This window comes from Pteropus medius, unplaced genomic scaffold, assembly GCF_902729225.1.
Source record: "Pteropus medius unplaced genomic scaffold, Ma_sr-lr_union100, whole genome shotgun sequence".
In the NCBI taxonomy this organism is placed as follows: Eukaryota; Metazoa; Chordata; class Mammalia; order Chiroptera; family Pteropodidae; genus Pteropus; species Pteropus medius.
The window spans coordinates 1,645,110-1,660,109 of NW_024349802.1; the positions used below are offsets into that span (position 1 = coordinate 1,645,110).

General features: G+C 61.2%; 1 protein-coding gene across 1 annotated transcript in view; it reads left to right on the forward strand.

Moving 5' to 3' along the window:
• The window catches only part of EBF3 (EBF transcription factor 3), a 112,639-nt gene that overhangs the window by 79,446 nt on the left and 18,193 nt on the right, over window positions 1-15,000 (forward strand). The window contains 3 exon segments of the mRNA XM_039835923.1: window positions 3,739-3,869; window positions 4,297-4,410; window positions 4,412-4,424. Coding sequence (XP_039691857.1) covers window positions 3,739-3,869; window positions 4,297-4,410; window positions 4,412-4,424 — 258 coding nt within the window.

Here is a 15,000-nt window from a genome sequence, read left to right on the forward strand (position 1 = left end):
CGAGTCACTTTCTTGCAAAGAGATCAGAGTACCTTGTCCCACCCCAGAAAGTGGCTCCTCATTTTAAAACACAAAGAGGTGACTCTGAAAACTAGCCTACGAAGGTCTTCGTGAGAAAGGCATTTGTCTAAGTGGTAGGGTTTCGTTTGGTAAGGAAGGCCCGGCTCTCGAGTGCGCTGCAGCGTGTCCTGGGCTCTGTCCAGCAAGGAGACACATCCGTGCTTCCGTCACTGCCTGAGAGAGCCGACCCCGGGGAAGTCCATTTCTAGGTGTGGGCGTGTCTCCCAGAGCCCATTCCCCACCTCCTGTCTGGTTAGGAAATGTCGCGGGCTGGCTCTTGGCTTCGAGTCAGTCCCACATTCTTCAAGGAAAAAGCGCCTCCATAAACCACAGATCTCTGCTTCTGTGCAGCCTCTCCTGGCTAACACCTCATTATCCAATCATCCAATATTCACCAGCAGTGTGTACACACTCGCCGATGGTCTCCAAGTCAGCGAGTCCCCTGCTGTTGCCGTGGACGGCTGCCATTGCGTCCTTGGAGCGCACAGAAAGCGGGGCCGACTGTTTACAGTGCCGAACACGGGCGAGGGCACAACCAGCGGTCTACCTCCCAGCGCGGCCCGGCAGAACCCAGGCTTTCGTGTTTTTTCCTTGTCACTTGTCCCCTCGTCAACGACCGCAGCCCCGTTTAAACCTTCCGTGAGCCCTGCCCAGCACCCGGCCTGCAGCGCGGAGCGATTTGCATGCCAAGCGCCGTAATGCGGTTAGGTTTATGCAATAAGGACACTGAATCCAGGCTGCAGGGCTTGAGCGGGTGAGGGGGAACAGATGGCTCTAGGAGAGGTAAAAGGTATAATCCTATCAGCTGGAGTATCAGCCAGCCATCTGGACATCCCAAGCACAATTACAAGACGTTTTAGCAGGCAGAACAAAGGAGTCTTCATGAGGCAAGATCAGGCCTGTTTGAGTGCCTCAATATTGTGAATGCAGAGGAAGGTGACAAATGCTGCGATGTGACTCAGGAGAGCTCGCTGATTAACGGGAAGCAGGGCGGGAGGCTGTTTACCAACAGGATCCTGGATGCGGCGGAGAGACCCCGCGAGGAGGAGAGGCCAGACAGCGTTTTGATCAAGTCGCCTGTCTCTCATTTCGAAATCCTCGCCCAGCCGCCGGGCAGCCTGGCCCCTGGGCGAGCCGGTCCACGTGGGTGCCCGGGCTGGAAGCGGGCAGGAGGGCGGCACAGCCAAGGCCGTTTGTAGTGAGCGCCTCTGCCCCCGAGTAGGCCGAGGGAGGCGCCCTCGAGTTAAAGGCAGGTCGCTCCGGGCACGTCGGGGCTGCGAGAGGCACGCACGCCTCCTGTTCCGGAGGCCGGGCCGCGAGGAGAGCTCACGGACCGGGGTCTGGCCGGGGTGCGCCCCACCGTGGGCCCGGGGAGAGAGCTGTGGAGCACGCGGGGACACCCTTCCCCACCGCCTCTCTGCCCGGCTGTCCCGTCCTCTGCTGGAGCGCACCGTGCACGTATATCATGAGATCTCCAGCGCTGTCTGTGTGTTCACTTCGCTACGGCCCCCATCAAACACGTGTCCCCTCTCTATACGTGCATTGAAACGTATGCAGATACGGCGGGAGGGAGATGGCCGTCGGCCGCGAGGGGGCCGGGCCGGCCCGGTTCCCTGGCGCTCAGAACCGCCGCACGTTCCGAGGCGCCGCGGCTGGCCCCTGGGCCACAGCTGCCAGATAGCGTCTCCTGTGCACGCACTGGATCCTGGATTTTTTCCTCTTTTCTCACCTCCAAAGTAAATTTGTTTACTGTAATTTTTTTTTTTTCTGAATTATTTGCCATAATTGGCTGTGCTGATGAAGGTCACCCCCTTGGAGGAGACTTGTCAGTCTTTAGAGAGCTGATCCTTTTCAAATGCTCTCCATGCAATTAAGAAAAGCAAATGTCATTCGGAAGCCTCAGAAATGAAAATTTGTATGAACTTATTAGCATGAAGTCAACAGCGCTAGTTAAGGGCAGGCTCGCAGTGTGTGCCCTGTGCTGCTGCTGCTCAGGGAGACACGCTCGGAGTGAGCAAATATAACCCCCACGAGCCCAGCATCAAAGCAAACAAAGGCGGGCGCGTGTCGCGGAGCGAGCGACGACAATGGCTCCCGGTGATGGACTAGACGGCGTGCGCGCAGCGCTGGCCGCCCGGCGGGAAGACCACGCACGCAGGCTTCCGGAAAAGGCCGCGTGCAGACGCGCGGCCACGGCCCACCCAGCGTCTGAAAAGATGATTCGTTTGAGGGCGAGCTGCACGGGGGCTGACGTAGGACGAGCAGACTCAGCGGGCCCGAGCCGTCCGCTGGAGGGCGCTCGTCTGCGCACGGCCGAGGGGCCCGCCAGTGACCGGGCGGCTCGGCGCGGCGCGGCCGTAGTGATGACCTTCTGGACGCGTGTCCGCAGGGGTTGTTGGGGCGCGACGGAAGAGCACCCTGCGGGCCGAGTCCTCCATCTCCGCTCAGCCAAACACCCGTCCCACCACGGAGCTGGGAGGAAGAGGGTGCCACCCGCGGGTGGCCCAGGGCCGCGGTGGGGATGTCCTCGTCTCTCTGGTTGGAGGACTGGCCTGGGCCTCCTACCACCTGGGGTACAGTTGTGTCCAGACGACATTAGGAGGCCTGGCTAATCAGGGGCCACCGAGCCACCCATCACACAGGCCTCCACAGCTGTTCTTCTCTGTAGGCCAGAGATGGAGAGGTAGAGCTGGCCCGCAGTCCTGGGTGACAGAGCAGGGCCCAGCGCAGTGACAGGCAGCAGGCGTGTGTCCGCGGAGCGCCTCTGCGTGCTGGCCTGCCTGCAGAGGGCCAGCAGAGCGGCAGGCGAGGTCCGCCAACACCACGGAGAGGGGCCGATCGCAGCCGGGACTGGCCGGCCTCTGCAGCTCCCGCTCGGCCTGCCGGGCTCTCGGCCGAGAGCACCCCGCCGGCCTCCCCCAGGCCTCCCAGCTGTGGCCTCCTGGCCCCTCTGCCCCGCGCCCTCCCTCTGCTGCCGGCCTCCCCGCCCCCCTGCAGGCCAGCCCCGAGCAGAGCAGGCCAGGCCGCAGCAGCCATTGTAATAACTCATGCAAATGTGAGGGCTCGGGAGACAAAGAGAGGTCAGGCCAGGGGCTCGGGGATTCCTGTCGACAAACAATATTAGATGTAAAATGTGTACCTTTGACAAAAGTATTAATAGAGCGCTTTTGATTTTTTTTCCTCCTGATGAAAAGTGAAAAGTAGTAATTGTGGAGTGACAGAGGAAAATGAAGTTTTGAACTGAAAGGCAAAGTTCGCGGATGGAAAAACCCAACCCAATTAGCCGCTTATGAGGAATCGAAATGCAAGGCATTTGCTCTCCCATCTCCCTCAACAACCTTTTGATTGACTCTGCTTAGATCTGAACAGCGGAGCAGATAAATCGACATGCCACATGCACGCGATGCTTAATCATTTGTAATAGTCATATTTGCCCTGACACGTAATTTGCTACATCAAGCCATTTTTTTCCTTGCTCACCAGCATTCGTGGCCTGGCCTTTGCTTTATAAAACATTTAATAGTTTGCTTTAAACACACCAACACGCCGGTCTGCGATTGCCCTTTGCGTGCGCCTGGAGGACCGGCCGGCGTGTCCTGCCGCTGGGCCCGGGCCACCCGAGGTGGGCAGCGTGGCCGGCCGGGGCTAAGGTCTGCCCTCTCTGTCTTGTGTGAGCAGCCACTCCGTGCATCAAGGCCATCAGTCCCAGTGAAGGCTGGACCACGGGGGGCGCGACCGTGATCATAATCGGAGACAACTTCTTCGACGGCCTACAAGTCGTGTTCGGGACCATGCTGGTGTGGAGCGAGGTAAGCCCGCACGGTCGGGCACCGGCACGGGCACCCGGTCCCCAGGGCCCCTGGTCACCGACAGTGGCCCGTGGCGGGGGCTTCTCCGGTGGGTGGGTGCGGAACGCCCAGCGCCCGTCCTGGGGCTTCAGACCTGCTGGAGGAGGTCCCGCATACCCTGGAACAATTAGTGCTCGAATTACTAGGAGCAGGTTGAAGGGGACATATGGTGGCAATTTTCATATGAATGATGCCCTGTGGCCTTTCCTGCAAACTAAAACCCGGGGTTGCTGGCAGATATTTTTCTTAAAGAGCACTGGATGCCGCGTCTCTGGGTGACAGCTAGGAGGGGCGTCTGAGACCAGGGTCCAATTTTGCTCATTTTGGTAATTATATCCAACTGGTGAGTGTCGGGCGCCGTGCTGAGGGCCCCTGTGTGGTTTCGCAGCTGATCACGCCCCACGCCATCCGGGTGCAGACGCCACCGCGGCACATCCCCGGCGTCGTGGAGGTCACCCTGTCCTACAAGTCCAAGCAGTTCTGTAAAGGTGCTCCCGGACGGGTTCGTCTACACCGGTGAGTGCGCGCTTCAGCCTTCCTGGCGACGTGGTGGGAGGCGGGTGGCCCCTTCGGGCTGCACGGGGGGCTCTGGGGTGAGGTGAGGACGCTGGGCCCCCAGGCTGGCTTTTGTCATGTGCACGGTATCTGCGTCCCCATCTGAGATAGGGAGACACCATCTGGCCACGTGACCTCGGGCCCCTCCCATCTGCGGCCCTCTGCCTCTCACCTGTGAGGCTAGGCGGTGGGGTTCTCAGCAGCGGGTCCCCCTGCCTCCCATCGAGTAGCTGCCCAAGTGCTCGGCTCGTGCTGGGGCCCTAGGCCTCCATCTCGTCATTGTGGCCGCCCTGTCTTTTGCCCATTTGTACAAGCTGAGACTCAGGTTAAGTCATGTGTCCAAGATCACATGCCCTGTAAATGAGGGACCTCCAACCCAAGCCAGGTCTCTGCTCGAGGCCTGGGGTCTCATACCAGACACCTTTCTGCTTCCGTATTTTGCAGAGGTCTCGGCAAACTCGTGTCAACGGCAGGAGTTGCCTCTGAAGTTAGAGTTTGTCACCTGAAAGCTGTCTGTCTTGCAGCTGCTCTCCTCAGCAGAGCTTAGTTGAGAGAGTTTGTTTGAGGTCACGTCTGAGAAACACCATACATCAGTGTGAGGCATGGTCATGTTTTGATTTCTGTCCTCGCCAAGTGCAAAAAGAGTGATATTTGAGATGTGTTTTTAACGACGGACAACACCTGCTGAAAGCTCGTGAGGGTGAAAGGGACAAGGACTTGTCCTCAAAGAACTGTGGCCTTGATGTGTGTGAGCGGCCAGGGCGGCTGGGAGGCGCGTGGCAGGAGCCTGGGTGGGGACGGGGGCTTCAGGGTGCTCTGTCACCCGCTGCGGGGCACCCTGCAGGTCTGGCCTTTCATTGGGATGCAGACCTGTCTTCTGTCTAGCCGGCAGGTGACACGGCGGGCCCGAGAGGTCCCTTCCACTTTGGGGTTTGAGGGCGGAAGAGAGGCTACTCACCCACCCCCTTTGGAGAAAGTTGAGTGTGAAATACAGAATGTAAATTCTTCCACTGCCCACTTTCCAGTGGACCCAGTGTCACCCGGGCCAGCTGGACTCCAGTGACCCCTGGCGTCCTGGGTGGAGGAGACGGCCCCTCAGCGCTCAGTAGCCCTCCATGTGGTCCAGGTGGGAGGTGGGGACCTGCCCCACATCAGGGGCTTCTGTCCCCTGGGGATGAGCACACGCTCCCTAGAGACCCCAGAGCAGGGGCAGGACCTGGGCTCGATGCTCTGGGCCCTGTGGTGGACTCAGACACGGAGAGGGCAGCTCGTCCAGTCTGAGGCACCCCGTGTGTTAAAGACCCGAGAAAAACAGAGTTGCAGAACTTGGGGCACCCTGAGGACTTTACGTGTTTCCGCCAGCGCGGGAGGCCGCTGTGTGCGCGGGAGAGCTGGACGTCAGGATTGGCCGGGCTCGGTGGTCGCTCAGCACACCCGCTCATGTCGACTGCTGGCCGGGGCGTCGCTCGTCTGGGTGTCCGGCCCACGAGCCCCAGGCCTTAGAGGCCAAGGGCACCCGCTCTGCGCTGCCTGCTGCCGGCTGCGGCCTGGGCCCCCGCCCCCTCCGAGGGCCGCTGGTGCTCGGCCTCACGCGCGGTTGTGCTGTCACGGGGAACCTGGGGCCGGGTGTGACCCGTGGAGGTGCCCAGAGACTGCTGCCTCCTGTGACAGTTACTGAGGTGTACCTCCGGTCGGCGTCCCGCGCTCCTCAGCGGCGGGGACATCTGTCACCCGCTCAGGAGCCGTGCGGGGTGTCCCGTGTCTGCCGCGTGATGCGTGGGGCCTGCGTGGCTTCAGGCGCTACAGCGGGCGTGAGCCCGTGCGTGGGGAGACCGCCGGCTCTCTTGGGAGCGGCTGGGGCAGCGCTCGTCCCAGGCGGACTTGCCACCCCGCGGGGCCTTCGCCCGTCACACCCCCGCACTGCGGGCCCCTCGTGGGGAGAAGCACGGGCTGCTGGCGGGAGCGGTGACTCTTCTCAGACGGAAGGGGTGGAGGTTGGGCCGGGCTCCCCGAGCCTGTCGACGGCTGAGGATTCCGCCGGGGGGTGGGGCGGGCCCGGGCTGAGCACGCGGACGGGGCAGCTGTGTTTGCGGAACGAGCGGGGAGGAGCTGCCTGTCACTGGCCGGCGGGTGTCACGTGCGGGGGCTGCAGGGCCGGCATCGTGCCTCTGCTCCAGGGCCGGGGCGGGCGCCAGGGCAGTTCTCTCTGCCCCTCACTGCCCTCCAGGTCGCCCGCCTTGGCGAGAAGCCGCCTCTGGCGGCATGGGGGGGTGCTCTCTCTCCTCCCCCCGAGGGAAGAGGTTTATCCTGCGTTAGCTGCAGCGCCACCCGCTGTCCGGAGGCCCGTCCTCCATCCCCACGGTGGACACGGTGTCCACGCGGGCCTCTGGGCCGGAGGTCAGGATCCTGGCGGCCCACGGCCTTGGAGCTTCCTCCACCGAGAGCTCCCCACGAATGGGCCTGCCGTGGAGCCGGTCGGTGAGCTCCGCCTTCGCTAGCAGGAGGCTAATTTATTGCCTCCCTCACCCCAATCGTTAGCGGAATATACATTTCAAACGCCGTGTAAGGGATCTGGGCCCTCCACTCTCAGGGCGCAGAGGAAAGGTGGGGTCGTAACCTGTCTGACCTGGAAGCTTCTGTCTGATTTGCATTGCCCTGAAATTGATGGGGACAATGAAGTAATCACTGGGAATTGCTCTCCCCCGCTGAAAGCTGAGCCAGCCCTCCTGGATGTCAGCACTCAGGCACGCAGCCCCTGCGGGGAGGGCACCGTCCCCTGGGCATCTGGCTCCCATCAGTGTCCCCCAGCCCGGAGGCTGCCGGGACACCCTCACATCGGACCTGCCCTAGGCAGCCACCCTGGGATAATGAACCTGAGCCGGGAGGAGGCCCCTCCCCCCGCCAGGGGCAAAGGCCTAAATGATCTGTTTACAGCGATCTGAGAAACACCAGAGTTTTCAGAATCAGACCCGATTAGTCAACCCCGAGTGGGCGTGGGTGCCCCCGCTGCCCCAGCCCGCCCGCCCGGCCCCTCGCCTGCCGCTTTCAGCTACTGCAAGACACAATTACCTTGGGAAGCGCTGGCAGTCCAGTTGATTAGCACGGTGAATTAAAAGAATGAGTCACAAATGACATGTCCAGCTCTTCCATGCTCGTCCTTTGTACTCCCAGTGTGCCTCACCCCTGTCGTAAGAAGGTCAGAAATTAGAGAGAGAGAACAATTTTCAAGCGGCTGGCACTTAGGAGCAGAATTAACAATCACTCTGTATGTGATTGCCAGTTAACGGTAAATTGCCTCCTAGACTGTGAAATGCAATGTATGCGGGCGGGCACCTAAAATTAAATTAATGAGATAGTTGCTGCATTTAAAAGTGAATAGTGCAAATTAATAACTGAGTGCCGTGCTTGTTTTGGTATTTGTCTAACCCTGTACCGTTTGCTTTAATAATAATTAAAACGGCCCTACCCGAGAAACCCAATGTGCAGGCGGACAGACCCACGGTACAGGCGGACAGACCCACGGTACAGGCGGACAGACCCACGGTACAGGCGGGCTGAACCGTCTCACCTTTAGAGTCTCGCCGGTAGTAACACATCCAATTGTTAAGAGCAGTAAAAGAAATTATTTTTTAATTAGAATAGAAGCATTGCAGTGTTATTTGATTAAGAACAGTTGGAATTTGTGTGCTTCTGATTGAAATTACGTTAGAGCAGAAAGTGCTTTACAGACACGTCTCCAGGAGCGAGGCGTTCTCGCACAAACGTGCGTGTGATCGCTTTCCGGAAGTGTCTGTTTGGCAGGTTTCCTGTTACACAAAACAGCGGGAGCTGGTCTATGGTGGCAGGACTTCGGCGTGGTTCCCCAGGACACCGGGGCGACGCATCAGGGGCGCCTAGGGTCGACCTGTCCCCAGATGTTTGCTTGGCCCACCTTCACTTCAGGAGTTTCTTTTGCTCAATTAAAGAAATTATCACGATCACCAGGAATCAGCGTGTCGCCTGCCACAGGCCAAGCCCACTTCCGAAGGGAGGCGTGGGCAGTCCGTGGCCCCCGTGTCCCGGGCGGGCACAGGCTGGCTTGCCTGCTGAATGCATGGCCCGGGCTCAAGTCTGCAATTTATTTCCTAGACGGGGACATAAAAATGATTATTTTCTGCACAAAGACGTGCATTCAATTTCAAGCTTATGAAATCATTACTCAACCAGTAATTGCTAACAGTTTGTGTTCTTTCCGATACAGTATTTATGCTTTTTGCTTTTTTTTTTTTTTTAAAGTCAGATTGTGCCTTAAATGGGTGCTGTGCCAAGGGGGTAGACAGCTTGTCCTCAGGTGCCGCCCTGGCCCCTGGCGGTGACAGTGTCCTTGCCTGCGGCCCCCCCGTATGCTCTGGCGGGCCTCCACCGTTTACCCCCACTTCACTGCACTGCTTGAAAGGCGCTCATGTTCTGAAGTGTTTTAAAGATCTTTTGTGTGCATTCAGATGTGATCCTGTCAACAGCACGGTGACACACTGTAGAGTCAATAGCGCCTTCGACCACTGCCAGCACCAGCCCGCTGTCTCCCAGGCCAGCGCTCTTCAAACAAATTACTTGTATCCACACAGCAAATGATTCCTAATTGCCTCCCACAAATCATACTGTTTTTACTATGCTAAACTAAACGCTGGCACTTCCCCATAAATGTAAACCACCTGATTATTTCGATTATACGTTTCTAACCACATATGTGGACACGGTGAAGGAACACATGTTGTAATCACGGGTCCCGGAGTTTGGGGAAGCTTCCGGCCAATTCGGTCAGTTGCTCCAGGGCGTCCCGCGTCCGTCCCGGACCGAGGGCCCGGCCGTGCTCCACGGCTCCCTGTCCAGCCCTCTGGGCAGCGGCTGCTCCGGTCTCCCTGGTTCCAGGGGCCCAGTTGGAGGGCATCAGTGGAGGTCCGCAGTCCCCTGGAGGGAGACACCTTTGCTTCTAGATGGGGCTAGTCACGTGACAGAACAGGTCAGGACGTGCGTTTTTGACTCAGGCCTCTCTAGACCCATCGGTATGGGACAGGTGACACGACCCGGCGTCGTGACCCCTCCAGGCACAGCCCACCTTTGCTCTCGTCGTAGGTTCCCACGTTGGTGAGAGAGGGTGACTTGTCCCCATAGACTGGGCTGGCGTGCAGTCCTGGCAGCGGGACCGAGCGGCCGTCTCCGGGGTCATTTGTGGCTTCCTCAGGGCCACAGAGAAAGGTGGGATGTGCACCCGGTGTCCTGTGCGCCAGGTGGCACAGCCGCAGACCGAGTGACCCTCGGTCCATCCGCCAGCGTGCTAAGTGGGCGCTGGCCGTGCCGATTCGATACTGTCCCCTCTGAAGAGTGGCGCCGTGAGGGCTCGCGGGGTCACCGCTGTCCCCTCTCCCTCCGTCGCGAAGGAGGCCAGGAGAATGAGACTCACCGTTTGCGCCATTGCACAAGTAGACGATTTGTCCTAATCAGTGACACCCATTTACTAGAATTGCTTAAAATGAACTGTACCTCATACAGAAATCGCACATTTAGAGACTTCCATTCATCATCTGGAAATTGAGGCCAGCAAACTTTTCTGCTCCTCCAGTGGGATCATAGGCACGCATCAAAATGTTAAAAATGATTGGTGAGCGGGAGCTGTCACCCATTTATCAAGGAAAAGAACATTATTTGCTAATTTCCCAACCAGGCTGGTGACAGGGTGCTTCGTCTTTGGACCCACAGTGACCAGCTTGGCCTTTTTGTTATTAGTACAAGTCAAGCGCTTTTGGGCAGTTGCTAACAAGACGCATTTGTCTGTCATCAGAGGGGCTTCGGTGCTTTTCCGAGTGGCTGTGACCAAAGTGTGCGCCCGCACCCTGATTGGCTGCGCCTTCGGGGGCCACGCGCATCGGGAGGGGAGACCAGCTGATAAATCACAAAGTTTCCGTGTCAAGGTGAAGGGATTGACTCTGCGGCTCCGAGCCTGACACAGTGTGGCGGGGGGCAGACAGCCATTCATCTTCCCCAAAGGACAAAAGGGTCGTCGGGACATGGGCCGGCAGGGGAGGTGGGCCGGGGCCCGGCCTCGCTTCCCCACCCACCCGGGGGGCCCAGGAAGACTGTCTCAGAGAGGAGGGGCTCACGTGATGGACTTGGGGTGCCTGGCCGGCGAGGATGCATGCCGCCCTTCCGAGGGTGGAGGGGTGGCAGGGCAGCCAGCGGGTGCCGAGTGCGTGCGGCCGGCGGAGTGCAGCACAGAGGGCCGTGACAAGGTGTAGAGATGACGCCACCGTGCGCGTCCTGGCCAGGCCGGCCAGCAGCTCGCCGCCGGGGACCCGGCAAGTGTCAGAGCCGGTGTTTCAGGGCAGACGCTGGAGCAGGCGCGAGCGGCTGTCCCGAGCCAGAGCGAGGAGTTGCCGGGTCACCCCGCGGCCCTGAGAGACCAGGCGCGAGCTCGGTGTTAGGGTGCCCGCCTTTCCGGCCAGCCCGTCACTGGGGCCCGCTGCCCGCTCTGCTGGGCGGCCATGTGGCCCGACGCCCGCGGCCGGGCGGAAGGGGACAGGGAGGCTGTGTCACTGGAGGCGAGGCCGGGGCCCTGCTGCCGCGGGGGTGCTTGACTTTCCGAGGCCTGCGGACCCGTCTGGGTGCGTGCACTCGAGGACGAGGTCGTGACCCCAGAGGAGGCACTTCTGAAAAATGGTCCTTCGAAGCAGTCGGAGCTTTTCGACGTGTAGAAAATGCAAAATCCTGACTTTCTTAGAATGTTTTTTCAATAAAAGAGCACCACAGTGAAAGGCCATCAGCCCGCGTGTGGACGGCCACATCTAGAAGTTTCCAGATGCTGTTAATGAGCATCTGGAATAACTTGGTTCCACAAGGGACGCGGGCGCCTGTGGCGTGGCGTGTGCTCTGGCAGGCTCATTGTGGGGCTCACCTTCCAAACGCGGACGCTGCCATGTTCGCGCGTAAACGTCCCTGGGGGTTGGTTTCTTAGGGGTGTGGCCTGGCGGCTGCTCGCCCCTCCTCTCCCCCCCAGACGCCACCCTTCCCTGCCCTGGCGGGGTCCCCTTCCAGCCTCCGGAGAAGGAAATTCTGCTCGCTGACAAAGTGGGCCTGGTCGGGTGGCCCCCGCCCCAGGCCTCTGATGACCAGTGGGGACGGAAAGGCAGGGCGTCTCGGCGGTTGGATGGGGGGGGATTCTGCCTGATTTCTTCTCCATCCTGTTACCCCCTGTTCCCTCAGAAGGCCCTGGCCCTGCCCCGTCTCAGCCCCGAGGGTCGGGGGGCTGGTGGCCTGTGAGACACTGCTCCTCCCCCAGTCTCTGGAACGCCTGTGCCCGGCACTGTTCACCCAGATGCGTCAGCCGCGGTTCTGAAGCCCAGCTCGCCGGCTTTCCTGATGCACACGTCCCAGCACAGAAACGTCCCCCCTGAGCTTTGGGGCGTGCTGGTGCTGGGCCGGGGCGCAGGCATGGGAGCCGTGAGTACCGCTCCTGGCAGGCGTGTGGCTGAAGGACGTCATGACAGGATGGCCTAGGTGGTCACTTCACGACATACCCGGCGTGTCCCACACTGAAGACCGTCAGTTGCCTCGTGGGCTTGTGGTCAGCGGAAACGGAGGTCGCGTCGACCGTTGACGGGTTTTAATGCCACGGAAGGGAGATGCACACGAGCGAGGTGGTGTCCTTGCCCCCAGGAAGCCCGCCTGCCGGCCTCGTGTTCACAGCCCCAGCAGCAGGGCCCGGGCCGTCACCCCCGTGGGACACTGGCCCCCGTGTCAGCCACGTGCCCCTGCGTCTCCTCCTCACTGCCCCGCTGTCCGTGACCACACGGTCGCCGAGAGGCGTGATCGTTTCTAGGAGAGTGGTGACGAGGGACGTGACGTCGAAGCGTGCGGGGTGCTTTGGGATTTATCCGTGGTTTCCGGGGCTCGGTTCTCCCCCAGCGCCCACCTGGGCGCTGCAGGCGATGCGGAGAGGGAGGGGCCGTTGGAGGCTGGTGGGTGCTCGGGGTGGGCGGCCGTCAGCCGTGGTCCCTGGCCAGGGGAAGCCCTCGCCTTCACACGGAGCCCGACCCTGGGCCGCACTTGGCGGGTGTCTGACCCACAGCCACATTGCGGGCCGGCTGGCTCAGGTCTCGCGGGAACGAAGCAGGGTGGAGAGATGTTAATGAAATCGTGGACTGAGGCGCGAGGGGCTGGGGGGGCGGTAGCCGAGGCCCCACGGGTTTCGCAGGAGGCAGGGCCCCTGGGTGGTGTGGCGGGGCCGGCTGGCTGCACCCCGATGGCCTGCGTGGGAGCAAGGAGGGGTTTTCAGGTGGAAAGCTGCAGAATTAAGCAGGTGGGTGTCTGTCTCTCTTTGTCTGTCTCTGTCTCTGTGTGTATCTCTTCCTCTCCCTCTCCCTCTCTCTGTCTTTCTCTGTCTTTCTGTCTCTCTCTCTGTCTCTGTCTCTCTGTCTCTCTGTGAGGCCCCAGCACCTTCCGATCCCAGTGGTTCGGCATCCGAGCCCACGCGTGGGGTTGAACTGTGTGCACAGGACCATGAGCGGCATCCACGCTCAGATGCTGTGGTTGCGGGGCCGGTGCGGCCGTGGCGGGGGGCCGGGTGCGGCCGTGGTCGGGGGCCGGTGCGACCGTGGCGGGGGGCCGGGCGTGGGCGTTCCTCTCCGTGATTCCTGGAGGGTCTGGGGACATCCCTTCCCTTCATCATTTGGCCCAGAGACCCGGGTGTGGAAAATGCCTCATCGGAGCTCGGAAAGGGTTGTTGTGTCGCGAAGCGACGTCATGCTGCCCGCGTGGGGTCCCCCTTGTCCACTTTCGGGGGGCTCCTGCTTTCACGCCGATGGCGGAAGTGCCTTTAGCGCCAGCGGCTCCCTGGGTGCGGGTGTAGCCGGCTCTCAACTCGAACCCGGATCGGAGACGTTAGTTTCCCTCAAAATTCTGCTTTTTGTTTACGCGCGGTGCAGAGCGTGCAGCGCGGCGACTTTTCGTGTATTTACCAGGTCGTGCGGGCACGAACCTACTTCAGGAGCAGTCACAGGAAGGAGCCCTGTTTCCACTGGCGGCCCCCCATTCCCGTGGACGCCCCCCCCAGGCCGCCACAGAGCTGCTTCCTGCCTGTGCTCTGGCCCCTCCGGGAGTTGGGCTCAGGCCCGGTCATGGTGACCGCGCCCCCCGCTCAGCGTGTGTCCACCCCTCCCGTGTCTGGCGTGCCACAGAGCCCGTCCCCGGGTCACCTGCATGGCGTCCCGTTGAGGACGGACCCCGCGTGTTCATCCGGTCGTCCGTGGGGTGACACTGGGCATTGCAGAGGACGCTGCCGTGAGACGCTGGTGAGCGAGTTGTGTGGGGAACGTGGCGTTCACCTCGGTCCCGCTAAGGCAGAACGTGGGGACACCTGCATGGGCCTGGCCTTGGGAAGAAGCCCCACGGTCCGGAGCACGTGGTAGGACAGCCCCAAAGCGGGGTGCCAGCGCCACCTTCGCGGAGGAGGGCGGACCTCTGAGTGGCTGGCGGCGTGCGCCCAGCGGGGCGGGGGGCTGCCTGTGGGAACGCAGGGGGAGGGGTCTCTGCCGCAGCAGAGGCAGGGGTGTCGTTCCCCCAGCAGAGCTTTTACGCTGGCTTAGCGTGCGAACCCGCTGCCCGATGCTTCTGCACAGGGCGTGATGCTGCCCACCTGGTTTTAAGGAGCCCCCACCCCCCGAAACCTCTAAGGGTTGACACCATCAGGCACTTGATTTCTCTCTCTGGGAAAAGGGGTGCCGTCAGTGGTGCATGACCCTCATCGTGCCGAGGACGATTCCGGTCAGCAGGCCGTCCGCCGCCTCTGTGAACGTCGGGAGAGGCTGGCATCTGCTAGAACAGCGTTGGTGGGCGCGTGCGGGCTGTGGGTGGCCGGGCCACTTCCGCACCGCAGGGCCGCCACCGTGGGGAGTCTGTCTCCGGGCAGAACGGAGGCCGTCGGGGGAGAGAGTGCCCCCGCGGTGCCACATGCTTAGCGGCAGGCCGGGCCGGGCAGCCGCAGTTTCGACACGACCGTGCAAGCCGTGACCCAGGGCGTTCTCGGGGGTGTGTGAGCAGAGTCGTTTGAGTGCAGTCCAGTCGTTGTCAGCAAGGGTATTATCTCCGTAACAAGGAGGATGAGCTGTCCCCTTTTCTGCGTTTGGTGTCACACCACAATGCCGCCGCCCGCTGCCAGGCGGCTGTGAATGGAAGCAGGTCCCTACGCACAGGCTGGGCTGGGCTGGGCGGCCACGTGGAAACCAGCACGGAGTGCCCAGCGCGGACGGGGGGGCCCCGGTTTCCAGTGCGACGTCGAGTGCGGCCCTCTCCCCCCCCCGGCAGTCCTGGCCGCAGAGAACGTCCCTTGGCGAGCGGGTCGGAGGGGCTTCTGGGGCGACTACAGGGTGAGAGGGAGGCCCCCCCGAAGGTGGTGGGGCCCCGCGCCAGCACACTGGAAAGCCGAGTCATTCTGAGGAGGGTGACCTAGGGTTAGCGGCTTGGTGTGAGAGACAGGGCACCCCAAGACTTCCGGTCTGCTCCTGCT